The 21,342-nt window shown below is 45.1% G+C and overlaps 1 protein-coding gene and 1 long non-coding RNA gene across 2 annotated transcripts in view; one reads left to right on the plus strand and one right to left on the minus strand.

Annotated features, from left to right (window-relative positions):
* Nucleotides 1-9,581: 9,581 nt before the first annotated feature.
* FAM170B (family with sequence similarity 170, member B) lies at nt 9,582-11,988 on the minus strand. Its single transcript, XM_011950359.1, is given in 2 exon segments — nt 9,582-10,321; nt 11,775-11,988. Coding segments are annotated over 2 exon segments (852 nt in total). The 5' UTR covers nt 11,887-11,988.
* A 3,464-nt stretch (nt 11,989-15,452) lies between these two features.
* The window catches only part of LOC105517711, a 15,587-nt gene continuing 9,697 nt past the window's right edge, over nt 15,453-21,342 (plus strand). The window contains exons 1-2 of the long non-coding RNA XR_001002705.1: nt 15,453-15,687; nt 19,197-19,311. This is a non-coding gene — a long non-coding RNA (uncharacterized LOC105517711). The remainder of the gene's footprint in view (nt 15,688-19,196; nt 19,312-21,342) is intronic.

The following is a 21,342-nucleotide window of genomic DNA, read 5'->3' on the forward strand; positions in this document are numbered from 1 at the left end:
CGGGGCTGCTGGGTCCCGAGGCCCGCACTGGTCGCGGGAGCAGCCGCGCGATCGGTTAGCTCCAGTATCTGTGGCGGCTCCTTTCACCAGCCCCATTTCCCAGATGAGAAAACTGAGGTTCTGCAAAGTGATCGCTGGTGACTCTGGTATTAATAGAATGTAAATTACTCTTAAATGGTTCAGCAAAAGTAACAATAAGTTTATCTATAATATGTATTGTATAATATATATATATGGAAAGAGAGACAGAGACACAGGGAGAAAGAGGCAAATGGGAAGTCGGTAGATCTAGATAAAGAGCATATGGAATTCATTGTACTATTCTTGCAACATCTGTAAGTTTTCATTTTTTTCAAAGTAAAACCTAAAACTAAAAGCTTGTTTATGACTTTTATGATATCTCAATGTTTTTATATGTATGCTGCTCATAAGCATCATATAATTATTGATCAATATCATACATATTACATTATTTCATCTGTTGTAAGGTACTATTAATTATAAAGTGCTTCCTCCCCATGTCAAAGATGTTACAGCAAATACAGTTCTGATGTTTTGTGAATCCAGGCAGAAGACTTAGGCTTCAGGAAATTCCCATTCTGCATTCTTAATAACTTAGAAACAAGGGAATAAGACCTCTGTAAGTCCTCTACAGAGACACAAAGATTCCCAGCTTGGAGCAAGTCTAGACTAAAAGTGTTACAGAAGCAATGGATTGTAACCGAAGTCTAGGATGAGGTAGTCTGACACAGGTGGCAGTTTGACGTCCATGGAGGTAAAGGCATCAAGCTCTATCAGCATGCCACTGCTGTGAGGCTCTGACTCACTTCCCAGCACTTGGCGTGAGAGCCCATCACCCCACAGGAGAATCTGAATGGCATTCAGTTCCATATTCACAGAAGAGGCAAATTGGTTTCACAAACACCCATAGTCACATTAAACTAATGTTTTTAGTTTGAGTTTTATTGCTGTTTGTAATTGTGTTTAATTTACACATTTGGTTTTTGTTTTGCACTTGTAAAGTAACTATAAGCTTAGCTGTTTGTGTTTGTGCTGCTTTATTTCCACATCAATAACTGAAGTCAAGGCAGGCTCCATAGGAATGTTTCTTGGCCTTTCAAAATAATAGTAGTCAAGTTTGCCAAACATTGCTTTAGGAAATTCTCACTCTCTTTTCCCAAGACTGATGGCACCCCGGCTCAGTAGTCCTTGAGGGTGTGCTTGGAGGGGCTGCAGCAAGTCCAGCAGCAGACGGTACATAAATCATCAGGAGTCGGGAGTCATTTGTGAGTCTCTTCACAGGATCCTTGTGCTCAGCCCAGTCTAGGTGTCAGCATGGCCCAGTGCAGAGCAGCAGGTAATATACACACACACACACACACACAAATGTACACACACACATGCACACATGGGCTCTGGCTCCTGGTACCCAGGCTGTGAGCTGTAGACCCGACATTTTTCATGAATCTCCTTGCTCAGTCTTTTCTACAGCTCAGCACATCCCCTTTGTCCCTGTACCCGGCTCATTTTTCTGTGGGACCTTCTGGTCAGACCTGGTCACAGGGAGAGAAGCATTTGAGGCTGAAAGCAGCACCACATGCCCACACACCTGACTCCTTCTGCAAAAGCCTCTGACAGGGGCCCACATCACCCTCTGTGCTCAGGCCAGAGACCACCCTGTGTTTGCCAAAAGTTAGTTGCTTGCTCCCATATGCATTTATGCTGTTACCAGCATTTACATCAACAAATGTGGACAGAGTGCTCACCATGTGCTTGTGCCCCTAAGGACCCCACCTGGGAAGGCTCCCTACCTGGAATATGGACCTTCCTGAGCCTTTGTGACTGCTGTCTTCCTGTCTCTGTCTCCTGCTCTTCAGAATCTATATTCATTTTTTCAGGTTGCCATAATCCACAGGCCAGGTGGCTTAAACTATAAAAATGTATTGTCTCACAGTTTTGTGACACAGTCGGAGATCAAGGTGTCACTGGGTTGGTTTCTTCTGAGTCTCTTTTTTCCACTTGCAGATGCCGTCTTCTTCCCTGTGTCTTCACGCAGTCTTCCCTCTGTATGTGCCTGGGTCCTAATCTCCTCTTCTTATAAAGACTCCAGTCATATTGGATTAGGCCCCCTGATATGAATTTACCTCTTTAAAAGCCTTAACTCCAAATACAGTCACATTTTGAGGTGCCAAGGGTTAGGATTCAACATATGATTTTTTTCTTTTTTTTTTTTTTTTTGAGATGGAGTCTCGCTCAGCTGCCCAGGCTGGAGTGCAGTGGTGCGATCTCAGCTCACAGAAAACTCCGCCTCCCGGGTTCAAGTGATTCTCCCACCTCAGCCTCCTGAGTAGCTGGGACTACAGGCACCCACCACCATGCCCAGCTAATTTTTGTATTTTTAGTAGAGATGGGATTTCAACATGTTGGCCGGGCTAGTCTCGAACTCCTGACCTCAAGTGATCCGCCCACCTCAGCCTCCCAAAGTGCTGGGATTACAGGCTTGAGCCACCATGCCCAGCCCTCAACATACAAATTTTGGGAGGACACAATTTAACCTATTACTGAGCACCACAGAAACTCTCATGAAAGGTCTGTCAGGACTCCACCATCTTTGACATGACCCTCATTTTCCCCCACAATCCCCCTTCCAGGACCCCATTGTGATGTCACATTTCAGGTCAAAGCATTACATGTTATTCCTAACATCTGCCACTTCTCTCTTCCCACGTCTATCTGCCTTATTGAACTTCATCTTTCCTTCATTGTCCTTCAACTTCCACTTCTTCCTGTATGGTCCTGTTGATGCCCTTATTCCCGTCCCCAGACTCATTATCTTTACCCTCTCTCAACTGAGTTCTCACCCTGGTTCTCTCTCAAGATCTTCCTCTCATGGCTTTCAACCTTGGTAAACAATGAGGAAACATCTCAAAAAGAACGACATAATTTAATTGCCTTGAGTTGGCTGGGCTATCATTTATTATAAAGTGCTCTTAAAATTAAAGCTAATTTAATTCTGAAGAACTAAGGATTAAGAAGTTAAGAGCTGGGTTTCTCACAATATGTCTTGCAGACTACAAGTGTGAACTGAGGAGGTCCCCAAAGTCACTTCTTACTAAGGTAATATTTTGTGTTTTTTGTTTGTTTGTTTGTTTTTTGAGACGGAGTCTCGCTCTGTCGCCCAGGCTGGAGTGCAGTGGCCGGATCTCAGCTAACTGCAAGCTCCGCCTCCCGGGTTCATGCCATTCTCCTGCCTCAGCCTCCCGAGTAGCTGGGACCACAGACGCCCGCCACCTCGCCCGGCTAATTTTTTGTATTTTTTAGTAGAGACGGGGTTTCACCTTGTTAGCCAGGATGGTCTCGATCGATCTCCTGACCTCGTGATCCGCCCGTCTCGGCCTCCCAAAGTGCTGGGATTACAGGCTTGAGCCACTGCGCCTGGCCTTTTGTTTGTATTTTTTTTAGAGAGAGGCTCTTGCTCTGTCACCCAGGCTGGAGTGTAGTGTTGCAATCATAGCTCACTACAGCCTCTACCGCTTTGGTACTAGCCATCCTCCCACCTCAGCCTCCCCAGTAGCTAAGAGTATAGGTGCACACAAAGTAATGCTTGATTAAATGTTTTATTGCCTTTTTATTCTAAAAGCTGTACTTGATCAACACAGAAAATACAAAACAATAAATACTACAGAAGAAATAAGATGTGTCAACAATTACCAACTAGAAATAATCACTTAGACATTTCATCACTCTTGCAATATTTCCATTAATAGCTGTTTATCTAGTGGATGGAATATTTTCCATGTTATTTCCTAATTAGTCATGTCTAATATAAAAGGAATTTCTTGAACTCCATCTTATGTATCGATCCTTTGATTATCTTTTCAATAATTTTAGTTAATTCATTTGCACTTTTGAAGTATATTATCTTTTTCTGAAAATTATTTTCTGTCTACTGTATATAATATTTCTGTTTCATATCTTATGCATTGGTTGTAACTTCCAGAACAATGTCAAATTAAAATTGTAATACATGACATTTTTTATCTGATTTTAGTGGAAGTACATGTAGATATTTTGCTCTTTGGTTTGAGATATTCGATATTATCTGAAAAAAATCTTATTCTTAGTTTCTAAGGAACTTATTACAGGAATGGTTGTTATAGTTATTATATGTCTTTTAAATTGAGATACAATTCACATACTACAATTCAGTGGTTTATGGCATATTCACAACGTTGTGTAACCATTGCCACTAATTCCAGAATGTTTTCATCACCCTAAGAAGAAATCCCATACCTGTTAGCAGTCACTCCCGTTCCTCCCCTTCTCCTGAATCCCTGGCAACAGCTAATCTGCTCTTTGTCTCTATAAATTTGCCTATTTGAATATTTCATTGACATAGAATTCTACGTTATGTTGCCTTTTGTGTCTGGCTTCTTTCACTTCACAGGTTTTCAAGGTTCATCTGTATATAACACGGGATCAGTTCTTCATTTTATGGCTGAATTATATTCCATTGTATGGATATACTATATTTTGTTTATTCTTTCATCATTTGATAAACATGTAGGTTGTTTTTACTTTCTGTATTAGGTTAATTAGGTGTGTTATGAATAATGTTGCTGTGAATATTCATGTACAAATTTTTATGTGGACGTATGTTCTCAATTCTCAGAATTTACACCCATGTTTTCTCTAAGAGTTTTACAGTTTTGACTATAAAACTCTTTGACTATAGTTTTGACTATGATTGTGCAGTGGCACAATCATGGCTCACTGTGGCCTCAATCTCCAAGGCTCAAGTCGTCTTCCACCTCATCCTAAGTAGCTGGGACTACAGATGCGCACCACCATGCCTGGCTAATTTTTGTATTTTTTGTTTTTTGTAGAGATGGGATTTTGCCATTTTGCCGAGGCTTGTCTCAAACTGCTAGGCTCAAGCAATCCACCTGCCTTGGCCTCCCAAAGTGCTGGGATTACAGGCATGAGCCCACCACACCAGGCCAGTCATGGTGAATTACTGTTTTTGTAGTCTGTTAAATTAGATTAGCTATTATTTTGTGTTAATAAGTGAGATCAACATATTGCCTACCTTTTTAGTGCCGTCTTTTTCAGGCATTGTTATGAGGTTTATGTAGGTTTTATAACATGAGCTCCATCTTATATGGTTTGGGAAAATAAAGGGTTTAAATGGTTCATAATTTAAAATGTTTGAGATCTCCTGACACCTCTGGAAAGATTTCCCTTACTCTTGTCAGTGAAGTCCCAGGTATCTGCAAAATTATATGTCTAAACCACAAATGAACGTTTAACTCAGTTGAGTTTCAGTTATAATTTAAGAACAAGTCACTACCTTAAGAATAATGTTACTCTCTTCTTCCCCATCCATGTCAGCTGAAGTTATCCTTTACATTAATAGTTTGCTTACCCGAGGTTGCTGTCATATTTCATTTCTCCTGAACACTCATCATGTTTCCCCTGATCTGCAGCTGCTGCTACTTAATCTAAAGAAAATGCAGCCTGTGCAGTTGACGTATTTGCTTTCCTAAATACCTTGCATCTGTCCTTACACTGAAGTTTGCATCTTTGTGTGACGATTAGAACATAGGCTTGGAGCCAGGCTGGTGTACACCAGCCATATGACCTTTGTAGGGTCTTTACTTACTCACCAACAAAACATGGACAATAATAGGATCCACCTCATTGTACTGTGGAGAGCACTACATAATTTAGTATTGATAAAGAGTTTAAAATGATGCTTTGTCCTTAGAATACAGAATTTAGCACTTAAAAACACTTGTCTCTTAAATTCTGAAATTTCAGAACTTAGATATCATGCCTCATTTCAATTCCCTCCCATACTGATTTTTTTTAAGATAAAACTATTCTCCTCCTTAGTACTCACTATTTCTGGCTTAGCAGCCTCTCCTTCCCTTACAGTGTCTCTTGGACTCTACCTGCCTATGAAGCCCCCACAAATACCAGATAGCTCTTCCGAGAAGAGTTTCATGAGGCTGGGGCTCTTTTTACTTCCTGCTGATCCTCAAGCTCCTTTCACACCAAATTTAAAAGGTTTGTGGCCTCTGTTGCACCTTTAAAAGGCTGATAAGATATCATCCCCACCGCTGATGCCCTTTCTAAGATGACCTCATGGCTTTCTGCTGCACTTGCACCAGCAGAAGGAATGCACCCCACATGAGGCTCATGCAAAGCACCATGGCCACAGCTCACCACACACAGGTGGACGACCACTCTTCTCAGCTCCATACCCTTATGACTAGCCCCCTTCTGAATGTTTCTGTCTCAAAAGTGGGTTTACCAGCATCCCAAGCAAACCTTCTCCTTCTCCATTGTCTGCAAATGGCTCCGACATTTTGCCACCCAGAAAAAAACCCTAGAGGTCATTCCGAATTCCTTCCTCTCACCAACCTCATCACACACTAGCCACACTTTATGGTTCAGTCTTCTAAATTTCCCCTGAATTCACCCTGCCACCCACACTTTAGCTGAACCCCTTGTCACCAACCATGTTGGCTCTCATCCACTCTTGACCCTTTTGGCCACAGTGATCTTCACAAATGCAAATCTGACTTCAGATTTCTCCAGGGCTCCTTGTAGTTTTCAGGGTGGATGGTCAAGTTCCCTAATTTTGACTCCAAAGCTCTATGTGACTAACTGCCCATCTTCATGCAACAAGGAGCTCAGAGCCACCCTTTTCAAGGTCAGTTTCTCCATGTCAGCTCAGCCCCTTCTCTCCTGTTTGGCTCCTCACCTTAGATTTCCCCATTTTTCCACCTTATCTGTCTCTTCCTTTCTGTTGGATCATTTCCATTGGCATACACTTGCTCTCTCCCCCATCTTTGTCCAGCTACAGCCATTGTTGCTTTCCTTTCTAAACAGACTTGCCTGCAGAGATGTCCAATGCTTACCTCCAGCAGTTTATTTCGTGTCTGCTGCTGACCAGTGCCTGTCTGACCTCTGCCCTTCTCAGCTGCTGAGACTGCTCTCATCAGAACTGTCAGCAAGCTCGTGCATCAAATGAAATAATGCTGTGCCCTCAGCTCACTCCAACTCTCCCTAGCGTTCGACACTGCTTACCCTCCTGAAAATTATCTTTTCTTATTTTGGTTGACTTTGAAGAAAATTCCTAAGAGATGCTCTCACTCCATTCCTCCCTACTTCACAAGGCACACCCTAACTCTACCCCTGCACCCTAGTTAGTGTCATCCATCCACTGTTGTGGTTTTTCAGTATAGTACCATTTATTTGCAGTTAACTTTCTCATTTACATTTCCAATCTAGATTTCTCTTCTAAATAACATGAACTTCCCACTCAACATCTCTGCTCAGATGGGCCATTAGCATTTAGAACTGACCATGTCTCAACTCACCTCTGTCATCTGCCTCCCAGCACTTATGCCTGTATGTCTACAAGCAGACACATGCTGATATGCATGTCCAACACAGACATGCATGCTCACACACAAACACGCTCGCTCACACACACACTCATACTGAAATCACCCTCCAAATTTCCCCATATCACTTAATGCACAGCCACCCACATTTGCTCCTCCTAGAAACCTGGGAATCCACCATGACAAACCCATTTCTTCTACCCTGACATGCACTCTTCCCCAAGGCCTTTGGATTCTATTCCCCAAATAAGTCTTGAAGGCATCCACTCTTCTCCCTCTTGGCTTGGGACAGCCTGGTCCAAGTCACCACCATTCCTGGCCTGGACTTCCTCAACAGCCTCCTAATTGATCTCTCCACTTCTCATTTTCTTCTTTTGCTGCTATCCCAATCTATATCCCACACACCATGGAGTGAGATTTTTAAAACATAAATCTGACTATGTCACCTCTTAAAACCATCCACATTTAGAATGAGGCATATGCTGCAGCAGCATGATTGGGAAAAGACCCTCTGAAAAAGCGATATTTAAGCTGCAGCCTCAAAGATGAGCAAGGGGACAGCCAGAAGAGAGATAGAAAAGGGTGCATTCCACTTAGGGGAGACAGCAAGGGCAAAGGCCCTGAAGCACGAACACCTGAATCCTTTAAGGAAAGAAAGGGGCCCATGTGGTTGGAGCACAGTGAGTGAGGCACAGAATGCTAAGAGATGGTGTGGAGAAAGTAGCAAAGGCCCAGCCACACAGGACTCTTTAGGTCATGAAATGGAAACTTTCATAATTATTTTATATGCATGCCTTCAGGCTATAAGCTCCATGGAGCAGCATCCACGTTTGCCTTGTTCCCTCTGTTCACTTATTCCCCATGTCCACTTCAGTGCCTGGCACATCTTTATAAACTATATGAGAGACAAATACCCCCAGCATTCCAGCCAGATCAAGTGGCTAGCAGTTCCCCAATGTATCATGTCTGTTTCTTCTCCTCATGGCCTTGTTCTTGTCTAGCTCAGTGGTTCTCAGCCTGGGGTGATTTTGTCCCTAGGGAACATCCGTTAATGTCTGAAGACATTTGTGATTGTCGCAACTGTGGGGCAGGGAATGATGCTGGCTTCGGATGGGTAGAGGCCAGGGAGGCCAGTAAACATCTTGCAGCAGACAGGACAGCCCCCGTAACAAATAATTAGCATGCAGGATCAACAGTGCTGATTGAGGAACCCTGGTCTAGCCTTTCCTTTAAGCCCCTGGGAGCATCATCTTTTCTGGAAAGTTCTTTCTCCTGATCAAACAGCTTGAACTTGGGGCCCCTCATCTAGGCTCCCCAGACCTCCTTGATGGCATTCATCCCTTTGCCTTGCAATTGCCCATTCTAACTGTCTCTCACTGGAAGCAACAGAGGCTGGAGCATGTCTTCCATCAGCATGTCAATCAGCATGTCAAACACACAGTGGACCACGATTAATTTTTCTTGAATGAATGCAGACCTCCGAGACAGGGAGAAGGGTGAAGATGAATTTCGTGGCAACTCTTAAAAATGTGTAGTTGACATAGACGAACTCATAGGTAGGAAGGACATCCCCAGCCTCCTGCTCTACCTTGAGAAGCTGCCTGTCTCCTGGTGTTTGTGCTAGTTTGTAACCTATGGAAATGGCAACTTCCCATGTGTCCAATATGACAGCGTGTTCACTCAATTATTCACTGCATTCAATTTTGTGTTATTCAAGTTTAATCCCAATAACATAAGAAATAGAACTAGGGCATATGACAGATTCGTAACAGTGAAAAAAATAGGGCTGAAGAGTCATTTGCAGTTGGCTGTCCTGTGACCCACATCTACTTAGCAAGTGTGGACCTGCCTGATGCACCGGCAAAAATAGAAATCCCTCTGGCCATGCGTTTGTGGGTTTCAGATGTTGTGCCCGCCATCAGAAACACTCAAAGCCCTCTTGTTTGGGTTTGGATTTTGAAATGGACCCTGGTGGAGATGCTGTGCCCAGGACAGGAAGGGGGCTCCTTCCAGTCTCCTGGCCCTGGCTGCTCTACACCCCATGCCTTTCCTTCCTCCCGATCCTGGTCCTCTCTCACTGCCCTAGTGGCTCTGATACTGCTGGCTGGGGAAGGAGCAGTCCCAGGCACTGGAGGTGAGGGCAGGGGTGAGTATCTCCCCTCCAGCTCACTGCTTCTCCTGCTGCTGTGCTGGGAGCACCTCACCCTGGGGCCGGGAACATTCACTGTTGTCTGAAGGACTCTGCTCCTCCTCCAGCTGTTGGTCATGTGCTTGGCCCTGAGCCCGCCTTCTCTCCAGCATCTCCTCAAAAAAGATCTGGCAGCTGAAGCCCTCCCGGATGCCATGCTGGGCGTGCTCCAGCAGAGCATCCAGGGAGGGGAAGACCCGGCAGTAGGCCACGCAGCACAGCCCGTAGTTTGTGGTGACCAGCCAGTCCGGGGGTGCCTGCAACTCCTGCAGGCAGCACTCCAGCAGCTCTGTATCCTCGGGCTCGGGGCTGCAGTTGCTCTTGCAGGCTTCCAGGTCCCAGCGCAGATCGGTGTTGGAAGCCATCTCGAAGGAGGAGCCGTTCCGCCTCTGCCTCTTGATGAACTGGGCTTCATGGATGCGGGGCTTCCGGCTGACCGGCTCGAAGCCGGTCTCCGTCTCCCAGGCCACCGCCACACCCTGCACTGTCTGCACGTGCGTGTAGAAGGCACACACACTCTGCGGAGCAGCGCTGTCCTCGTCGCACATGCAGGAGCAGCACGACTGGTACTGGGAGTAGGACTGCTACTCGGAGGACTCTGAGGATGGGGAGCTGCTCCACACCAGCATCCCCTGGGCCCTGGCAGAGAAGTAGAGGCCCTCCTCCCGGGGAATGGCAGGCCGTGGCCGTGGGGACGACCCTTCTCTCTGTATAGTCCCTGAGAAGCAGAAGGACATTGTCATCAGTGCCCCCCAAGAAATCAATGCCACATCTACCTTCAGGAGCCACAGACTCTGAAAGGGTACAGGCTCTGGGAGCTCTTGGGCAAACACCGCCCCCTCTGCCCATATCCTGATAAAATGAAGCTGGTGATAATACCTACCTCATAGGGTGCCGTAATGATTGAATAATGTATGAATGCAATCACCAAATCCTTGACTCAACTGAGAAAGACCATTAAATGGTGAATAACAGTTATATACACATTAGGGATATGATGATAAGGATCAAATAATGCGTTAATCACCAAGCAAAAGACCATCCGCTGGGGAATAGGTAAGCAGACTGAGGTGCATCCATATGATGCAACCTGTTAAATCCATGAACCACTGAGACGTGCAGCAATACGGATGAATCCTGAATGCATTAGGCTAAATAAAAGAAGCTAATTAAAAAGGCTGTGTAGTCATGAGAGAATGTGAACAAAAAGAAAAAAAGAGGTCATGTAGTATATGGTTTTATTCAGATGACATTCTAGAAAAGGCAAATTTTTAGGAACAGAGAACAGCTCCGTGGTTGCCCAGAGCTGGGGATGGGGCGAGGGGAGACTGACCGTAATAATGCACAAGGGGACTTTTAGGAGTTCTGAAAATCTTCTTTATCATGATTGTGTTGATGGTTCCACAAATGTACATGTGTCAAACTTCTTTAAATTGTGCATTTAAAATTGCTGAAGTCTGTGTGCATAAAAGACACCTCAATGAAGCCCATTTAAAAAACAACACATGCAAAGTGCCTTGGCCAAGCCACCCAGACCCACCGTCTTCTTCAACATTTGTGACCTGTCTTCACCTTCCCCAGAGGGGACCATCTCACCATCTCCTTCAACACTTACTGTGTCCCTCTCACCATGGAAGTGCTTGCCAAGTGTTAGCTCCTTTAATAGTCAAAACAACCCTAAGAAATTATATTTTTAGGATTCCCATTCAACAGAGTAGGAAACAGAGGCACGGAGTTTGAATGAGTGGTGGAGCCATTGGGCCCCCAGAGCTGGTGTGACACTTAAGATGCTGCCCACAGACACATCCCAGTGGTCTTCAAATTGATGATCTAGATTAACTTTCATCATTTTGTTATAAAGGAATTTTTTATTTCGCTGCTGAATTTGACGTATTGTTTTCTCAAATACACATTAAAATAAATACATAATTATAAATATTTTACATTTTCATCCTCATATCCCCTGAAAACACCTTATGTACTCACAACAGCCTCAGTCATACCAAGTGTCCCATAAATATCAATTTCCTTTCCCTCCACATCTACGTTTATGGTCAACACAACCATTTGATAAGTATCAGGAGGCGACCTGGCACACTGTCCCTTCCCATCAGGGCTTCCTTCCCAGGGAGCACAGCTGGCTGACCTTCCAGGCCTTTCTTTTGACCTACCTTGCCAGAACACTTCCACACTCTCCTCAGTGGAATCAGGGCTGGCCAAGTTGAGGGTGGTCCCATCGGTGGGTGACTGTTCTCCCCTGTGGTCCGTGAAGTGGCGTTTCATGATTTGAAATGAGTGCCCAGGATCTCAGTGCTCCAGTTGTTCAATGAGAGTTGGCTGGGGCTGTACTGAAGCCCTCCAGCTGGCCCCAGCCAGAGTGGACACTGAGCTCCCCATGGTTGCTAAGATCCTAGCTCTACTGTGTGACCTCATCGATGGCACTGGTCTGTTCTGTGACCATGGTAAGGGCAGAGGCTGAGCCTGGATACCAGGAGAGGCTTCCCAACATGTTCTCATTTCCCCATGGGACCTTTTCAGTCTTGTGTATTATCTGGACATGCACAAACACAAAACACACATACTCTTAACTACTTAGACACACATAAAAACACAAACACAGAGACACAGAGACACTTGTACACACTTAAGCATGCATGGAACTGCTGTCTTAGTCCACTTGTGTGGCTTACAAAGGGATACATGACACTGGGTGATTTATGAAAGAAAGAAGTGTGTTGGGCTCATGTTTCTGCAGCCTGTACACGAAGCATAGTGCCAGCATCTGCTTCTGGTGAGGGCCTTAGGAAGCTTCCATTCTCAGTAGATGGGGAAGGGGAGCAGGTGTGTTTAGATCACATGGGTAAGAGAGGAAGGAAGAGAGAGTGGAGGAAGTGACAGACTCTTTTCAACACTCAGTTATGACGGAACTAAGATTGAGAACTCGTTACCACGAGGATGGCACTGAGCCCTTCATGAGGGATTTGTCCCCGTGACCCAAACATCTCCCACTAGGCCCACCTCTCACATTGGATATCAAATTTCAACATGAGATTTGAAAGGGACACATGTCCAAACTATGTCACTCACACACAAAGAAACACATATGATCACTCAGATAGACACATACACTGTAATACATGTGGCACACACAGTAACATAAACATATGTACATGTGTTCACATAGACACATAACATGTTCACACATACAAATTCACACACGTATTTACTTAACCACACACACATACATGCACACAAACTCATGCCAGATTAATTAACCATACATAGGCTCACATACATACAGTCATCAGCCAACATCAAATGGCCCTGCTTCCCAATGTGGAAAACGTCTCCTTCTCTCCCCTGTCCCAAGTCCCCACACTGACTTTGTTTAGGCTCCTCAGCCCTCCACAACCCCACCCCTCCACTCTCCTCTACTCACTCCCTTGCTCAGTTCCTGTGACTCCAGACATTTCACTGCTCCCGGACGCGTCCAGCATCCTCCCTTCACGGGCTCTGGACTCTCACACTTGCTCTTTCTTGTGCCTGTTCCAGGCTCTCCCCTAGGTTCTTGTGTGGTTCCCTCTCCTTCCGGTCTCCTCTGAAACATCACCTGGTCAGAGGAGCCTGCCTGGCATCCCCAGGAAAAGAGCCTTCTTTGGCCCCACAGCTCTCTGTCACCTTACCCTGCTTTATTTTTCCATGATAGCATTTACCACCCTAGGCTCTATATAATGTCTATGTGTGTATCTCATGGGTTTACCTGTATCTGTCTTCTCCTCCTTAGATGTAAGCTTAGGAGGGTAGGGACTTCCTTCATTCCTTCCATCTCATTATATCCCTAGTGTCTAGAACAATGTTTTACATATTAACAAACACTCAGGAAACAATGAGTAAACAGCTGATGAACACGTTTGGCTGACAAAGGCGTTACTCCCTCTGGGAGCTGCCTCCTCTGTGCTCCCTGATCTCTGCAGTTCCAAGGTGGCTGGTTCTCTCCAACTAGGACTCTGAGAGTTGCCTCTTACTTCTCCATTTGCACAAACCATGCTTCAGCCTCAATCAGCCTGATAAAATGTTCACTTGCCATCTCTCTGCTCTGTAACACCCTAGCACTTCACTCATTTCCTCCAACAAGCTTCTTACCACTTCCCTCTGTGGCTAATCTTTTCCCACCCTTGGTCAGTCTCATCAACTCTATTCCTTTGAATCCCAAATACTAAACAGTTCATATAGGTGATGGATTAAAAATAATCCCAATATTCCACAAGCAACACCAACATCCCCCCACATACCCAGCACCTAGGAATATCCTTCTCTCTAGAATGTGAGGCCACTGTGTGGAGGAAGACACCACGGTGCTCTACTGAGCCATGAAAGTCACACCTGACCTAAACAGGAGACTATGTCCCCTGGCGAAAAGAGGAAATAGTGTAAGTGCATCCTTTTTTAACAAATAAATACAAAGACTTGACTTACAAAAACAAGAGGAGGCAGCCAGCACAGAAAATAAGTAGGTCATTGGGGGATGGAAGGCAGTTCAGAGAGAGATGACATCATGGAGAACTGTTAAGCGGCAAAGTAAACAGCAAGTCTGAGAGGAAAGGAGACTCGGCCAACAAATGATGCTGAAAAATTATATTCGCTATTTTTTTTAAATCAACTTTGGTCTCACTTCATATAAAACAATTAAGAATATTTTCATAATGGTTCAGAGCTTATGTTTTAATGAAAAATGTGTAGAAAGAAAATATGTTAACATTTGTAATTACAAGGTGTTTTTTCTCAACTTAAACAATATTAATCTTCACAAGCATTGAGAATCTTTGTCATCTTTTCTAATTTCACTGCTTTAAAAAACGCACTGTTTTAATTTGCATTCCTCTGCTTTTCAGTGGAACTGGAAAAAAAAGCAAATGAGCAAGCAGTTTCCAGGGGAAGAAATACAGATGGCTGATAAACATTTAAGAAGACGTTGAGTCCTACTGTAATAAGGGAGCTACAACTTAAAAATGTGTGGTATACAGTATAGCATTTTTCACCCATGAGATAGGCAAGAGTTAAAAAGATGACAATACCCAGTGCTGGTGAAGACGTAAGGAAATGAACACTTTTATTCTCTATTGGAACAGTGCACCTTTCCTTTCTCAAAAAGTTTGGTGGTACCCATTAAAATTAAAAGTGGGCAGGTGCTTCCTAGGCAGTTTACTATCATCTATCATCTCTTTCCTAGGGAACAGTCACATTATGTGCTATGTGCATAAAACAGCACCTAAAGAAATATTTATTGCAGCATTGTGTATAATAGAAATAAAGAAAGGAGACATGCCTAAGATCCATCAAAATAAACAAACTACAACATAACCAGACTGTAGAATACTACACCACAATAAAAAGAAAGAGATCTATACATACTGATAAGTGAATTCATGTTTAATGAAAACACAAGATACATGGAATACATAGATGGCCCCACTTATGTAAAAATTAAACACACTCTCCCAAAAGCACTGACCAAATCTATATTGTCTATGTATCAAAAGGCACAGAGGAGATCTGAAAATAATCACAGCCAAGAGAAAACAACATTGACCTCAAGAAAGAGGAGAAAGATTAGGTGGGGCTGTGTGAAACCGAATTTTCCAAACATGGCCACGCTAGTCTATATCACAACCCACAGGTTCTTCTGATAGCATGACAGGGTCCCTCTTCCTAAACTAGGGTGGATTTGGTAACTGCCTCTATCAACAGAATGCACAGGAGTGATGTTTTGTGACTGTTAGTGCCAAGTCATAAAAGATGCGATTTCCTCCTGGTTCTGTCTCCCCTCTCCTTTGGACTCAGCCACTATGTTGTGAGGAAGCCTAGGCCCCATGGAGGGGCCACATAGATGTATTCCAGACAGCAGCCCCAGCAAAGGTCTCAATCAACCACCAGTGTGTGAGTGAAGACACCTTCAGATAATTTTGCTTCCCAGACATCAAGTCTTCCAGCTGGGTCCAAGACATCACAAGGCAGAGACAAGCCCTCCCCTCTGTGCACTGTTGGAATTCCCCACCCACAGAAACTGTGAGCGTAAGAAAAGGTGTTTCATACACTAGTTTCTGGGGCAATTTGTTACAGGCCATGGTAATTCAATGGACTTTGATTTTCCCTATAATGTTTAAATATGTTCTAATGAGCTAGTTCGTTGACCAGTATCTGTGCTCTGTGCATCTTTCTGGCTCAGTCAGGGAAACCTGGGGGCCAGGCGAGCCCTGTGGTTTTCCCAGGACAACTTGGGAGGATGGTTCCCATCCTTACCCCATAGGAAACAATTTACTAGATTGCAATGTTTACATACAGTTGCTTTTGTAAAGACAAAAGCTTTACAATTTGGGGCCCAATGTTTTCCAAAGTCCCCGAATCAGGTCTTTCTTTCCCCACAATCTGTAAACATTCTTCCTAATCCTTTGAAAAATTATACACTGTGAACTCCCCTTAGAGATAGGGAGCTTGGCAATTCAGAGGGGTTCGATGAGCCTTGGGTGGGAGAGCTAGGGGAGAAGCGGCCTCCATCTCGGGCCTGGGGGCAGGGCTGCATGGTCAGGTTGCTCTGATGTTTCCTGTGCGCTACTTCCCTGGGGCTAGTTTGGAGTGAAGCCCCTCCGATGGTGAGCGATTGTCCTCCTCACTCACGTGGCCTCTGGGCTGCTTCCATCTATGGGAAGAGCCTCTGCCCCAGCCGCTCTGCTTGCTCCATGCAGATGCTCAGCTGAGACCACCCACACATGGCTCCCACCCATCCCCCTGCAGCTCTCCAGTGGGTTTTCCATCCTTGCCAGGAACCTCCACGCCTCACTGCTGCAGCCAACAGGGCTGGTGTGCAAACCCCCAAAAGGACCAACGCAGCACTTTCTTGGAGCTCTGACTCCTGGCCAGTTCGTTGCACACATTGCATGCGAGTCCTAAACCTCATCCAAGAGGCCTGGAATATTTTCTAGTCTTTTCTTCCAAAACCTACTCTTCCCAGCCTCTGTTTTTCCCAGCTGAGGAGGCTAACAGGAAACAAAGCGGCCACAGCCACAGCAGGAAGCTGAGAGGCCGTGTCTCTCTTCGCTTCTAATTCCAGAGTTTGGCTTGTGTCCCGATCTGGGCTGTGGGGAGAATCACATCATTCATTCTGGGGTCCTTGGGAGTCCAGAAATAGTCTGTCCACCCTGCCAAGGGGTGGTGCTTTGGTCTTAATCATGGCATTTCTGTGGCTAGAGCCACTGTGTAAAGGTGTTGCAAGTGGGCACCGCTCCTGCCCTTCTCTCCACACTGAAAGTGTGGCTGCTCTAGGTGGGGCAGGTGCCTTGCTACCCTCCCAAAGTTCTCCTATTTATCAGATTTAACACCCGAGGGCCAGGGAGAAGTGGGAAGCTGCCCGGACGCTGCGCAGCAGGTTTGCATGGAGTGAGGTTGGTGGTGTTCAGAGTGGGAATTTTTCCCTGTGAAGGTCAGTCCTCAGGGCTTAGGGATGACCTCATCCTGTGCTTGGGCTGCAGAGAAAGTGCCAAAAGCTATCAGACAAACTGAGAAGTGGAGTAGGGAAGTACTATCTTTTGAGTTCATTTTCTGTTGCTTCTTGTAACTATTTTAAAAGAAGTGAGTCAGTGGACCACAGAAGGCTCAGCTCAGGCACAGGGAAATGTAATCCGGAGGACTCTTCTTCAGCTCCCCCAAGCACATGGGAAAGGCAGTTTTGCTTTTGTTTTTCTTTAGACATAATAACAGCCTGCTTGTTTGGCGGGTTTGTTTGGTGCTGTCTCGGGTTTTGGCCTTCACCTCAGGATGCCCACACAAATAGCCTAGGCCTTCCCTCTCATCAGGGAACCAGGAGGGAGCCGGTCCCTGGGGCTGGGTCCTTAGGTGTGGCATGGCTGTACTCCAGGCCCTAGAGCCCCACCTGGCCCAGAGCCTGCTGTATTTTGCTCAGCTCTGGCCCAGCAGGGCTGTGAATGCTCAACATGGTTGCTGAATGCAGAAGCGTCTTCTTCCAATGCACACTTCCTTGGAAGGGCAGCTTCAGCTGAGAGGAAAGACTCCTTGCTGGATGCCATGCACGTGACTCAGGAGCCCAGAATCCCACAGGATTCCAGCACTGGCCACGTCCTGTGTGTGTTCTTGGAGAGCCACGGTGGGAGCTCTAGGGAAAGGGGTCTTCCCTCTATGTCCAAAATGGGCTGACCACAGGCCATGCCGGACACAGCCCTCAGGAACCATTCCTGTCTTCTACTGAGCCAACTTTCCTGCAGTATGGCCCACAGCTCTGACTTGGAGGGTGAGACTCTGGGACCCAGAGGCCGGCAATGAGTCACCTTGATGTCTAAGTGTGTGAGGGTGAGACCCCAAGACCCAGAGGCCAACAGTGAGTCATGTTGATGTCAAAGTGTGCTGTGCTTGATTCCATGTTCCTTTTAGCCCACATCCAAGACTAATGGATGTCTGTGACTGGAAAGCAGCAAATACGTTCACAGATAACTCCTGAGCGGAACTGGGATGATTTATTTTAATCCCCACAATTAGAATAGCTCTTTCAAAGGCATGGTTGAAGATACTTCTTCTCAGCCTGTCCTGCAGAAAGATGATGCAATTGTTTAATGGATGATCCCAGTGTCCCGAGGAGGCCAGCAACTGTCCCTTCTGCAGCACAGCACCCATCCCTGGCCCTCCTGGAATAAAGTATGCATAGGGTGGAGAATTTCTGGGAAGGTTGGATCAGGCCATATCAAATTCCCACAGAAAACTTTCCAAGAAAGGCCCCAGGCCAAGGCTTAGCAACCAGAGGGGAAGCAGTCCATTCAGTCATGTCCCCTGCAGTGCAGTGAGACTGACTGAACATTGGCTGGGGCATTGGTTTCCAACACCCCATCTGCCACCCCCACCACACCTCCCCACTCCCAACACACACAAACACACAAACACACACACACACACACACCACACCCTAGGCCTGTAAGATTTTCTCTAGGCCTGTGAGCTTTGCTCAAATATGAAGGACTGGTTCAAACAATCCTCCACTGCTCCAGGTACCAGCATGTTCACGTGACTATCTCACATTCAGAGGCAATAACTTTAGTGGGGCAGAACTGAGCTGGCACATCCGCAGCACAACAGGGAGTGGCCAGAGATGGCCGAGCAGTGTAGCTCCCACCTGACTAGCAAGTACCATGGCCATCCATGTCCAGGGAGGAAAGGGACCTGCCAGCCATGGTGTGAAACAGGCAGTCAGCCGGGGCTTCCTTCTAAGGGAAAGGCAGCTCTCCTCAGAAACTCTCCCAAATCCACCCTGGCTCTCAGGAATTCAGCAAATATGACAAAAATGAGAAGGGAGAAAATATGAATTATTTTTGCAAGACAGGACTATAAGCATCTGCATATTTAAATTTTGATTCATGTTTTTGAAATAATTTCCTGTTTTGAAGATAACTCAGCAAATGCTTCTTACTTTATTGGAAACAGCATCTATTAAGCTATTTATGTAGCACAAATTCACAGGTCATGGTACATTACAGTAAAATATCACCAAACAAACCAAAAGGTTATTTTTTTCTATTATTTACCTGCCTTAGTGAAAGCGGTGTAAATTGCTCTTATCTGAACCACAATGAATTCACATATTCAAGTTGGCTTCTTGGGAAATTTCAGGCCACAAAAGGCGGTGATGCAATCAGGAGCAGCAACACAGTAGGTTCCACCACCGAACCCACAGCAAATTGAATCGATCACAATAAAGCCAAACTAAGAAAATTAAAAGGCAGAATAGCAGCAACTGGAAACTGATCTCTCAAGACCTCATTGATGAGCTTCTGGAAACAAAGCCTGCTTCCCCCATGTTGCAAGGCCTGTCTCCACGGGAGATGTGTGTTGGAGAGTTTGGCTGCGTGGTGTGAGCACCAGATGTCTTAGCAGGACCCCAAAGTTCAATCCTTGGGAAGCCTAGGACTATTTTAAAATATAAGTGTCAAACATTTGGAGTCCAACTAACTCAGATTATCAATGTGTAGCCCTCAGTCACATGTAAAAAATGAAAGTCAATATAACCAGTGTAACCTTTCCTCCACAAGAATGACACAGTGACTTGCATTTTTAATGAGTTTATGGCCAAGAGGGGCATCTAGTAGTGTGCTGGGGCCAGCTGGTACTTGCTAATGAGAACCAGTTGTTAAATCTTTCAAGAACTTTGCAAGCCAGTGGTTAAACACAGCCATTATCAAAATTAAAAATAGTGTTAACTTATAATTAAATAAATTATATTAAACATGAAAGTAATAAATACTCAAACATTCCAATTCCTAATTATTTTACTATATTTTAAGACACAGAGGCAGCTTGTTAGAGGTCTTGGTGGGAGTATTTACCCCATGGTAATAAGCAAAGGCTAAAACCAGGGGCTTACCCCTCCCCGACCAGGAGCAAGTGATTGAATACTTACCATCACACTACTGGGAGTTCCCATAAGCGATGACCTGAGCCAACAGTTGTGGCTGTGCAGATAAGCCCTCAAGCAACCTTTTCCCCAATAATGCTAACTTTCTAGAACAGTTCCCACCATATGGGCTTCATATTAATCGGTCAGGGAAATACTCAGAACCCTCCCACCTGTACATGAGTCTGTCATCTAAAAGACCACCAGGATCACTAAATAGTGAAAAGGAGATCCTTATTGGTGATAGCAGTTGGTGAACTGTAAAGAGACAGTCTCTGGCAAGTACCAAGATGCTGTCTCTTCGAAGAGGGGAAGGGTAGTTTGGGTTTTACGGCTCACAAGACCGGTATCCTATGTATGCAGCAGGTTTGGGGGGAAAGCTGTACATATTTTTGAGGAGAGTCAAGTGCATGCACAGTGGGTAAACATGTATGTCACATACATCCCAAGTTCACTTTGGGGCAGGGTTTTAGCATTAAAAGAAGGTAGAATTTGGCTTTTTATGACAAAAGGTGAACCATAGGACACAAAGACAATTTGTGCACAGCCTCTGTAAGCTGCTGAAAATGGCTTAAGGTCTGCAATTGCTTATCAAGAAAGAATGTTGGTAAGGGCATCCTCTGCCCAATCAGAGTTGTAGTGACTGGGTTGTAAATCAGACTTGGGAGGGGTCTGATAGTGCCATTGTTAAGGAGTTTGGAGCCATAGGAATATAGACTTTACCCATGCCAGCCAGGCCCTGAAGCCTAACCTGTAGGCAACTTTGTTTCCTTAACCTTGGTGTCTGTCTTAGTTGATACAGCAGTGTTTATTTTGATCTTTCAGAATACAAGTCGCAATTTAGGAAGGGTGCTGCATCATCATTTCATGGTTCTCACTACAGCCCAGACAGGCGGGCAAAGCAGTGTTCTTTCCCCTTTAACAAATGAAGAAACTGAGCCTCAAACAGATGAGGGGGCTTCCTGGGTTCACAGAGCTCTAAGAGTGGGAACCTATCTTTCTCAGTGACATTAGCTAGATGTGGTGGGCACTTCTCATTAGAAAAACAAGAATTAAATCAATATGAGGTCAAGAACTGGTGTCCCCTGTCAGAAAAATAAATTGAAACTAATGTTCCGGCAATAGGTAGCAAAAACTTTAAACCTATGGTACCATCTGTCTTGACAATCTTACCTCTAGAAACTGACCCCTTAACAAATTAAAAGTGTGCCTTTATTAGCCCGTTTTCATCAGCCACGTTCAACACAGCATTGTGTATGAGAGTGAACTCAGAGGCAACCTAAGTGCCT

Source organism: Colobus angolensis, unplaced genomic scaffold (genome assembly GCF_000951035.1).
Source record: "Colobus angolensis palliatus isolate OR3802 unplaced genomic scaffold, Cang.pa_1.0 Scaffold306, whole genome shotgun sequence".
Classification (NCBI taxonomy): Eukaryota; Metazoa; Chordata; class Mammalia; order Primates; family Cercopithecidae; genus Colobus; species Colobus angolensis.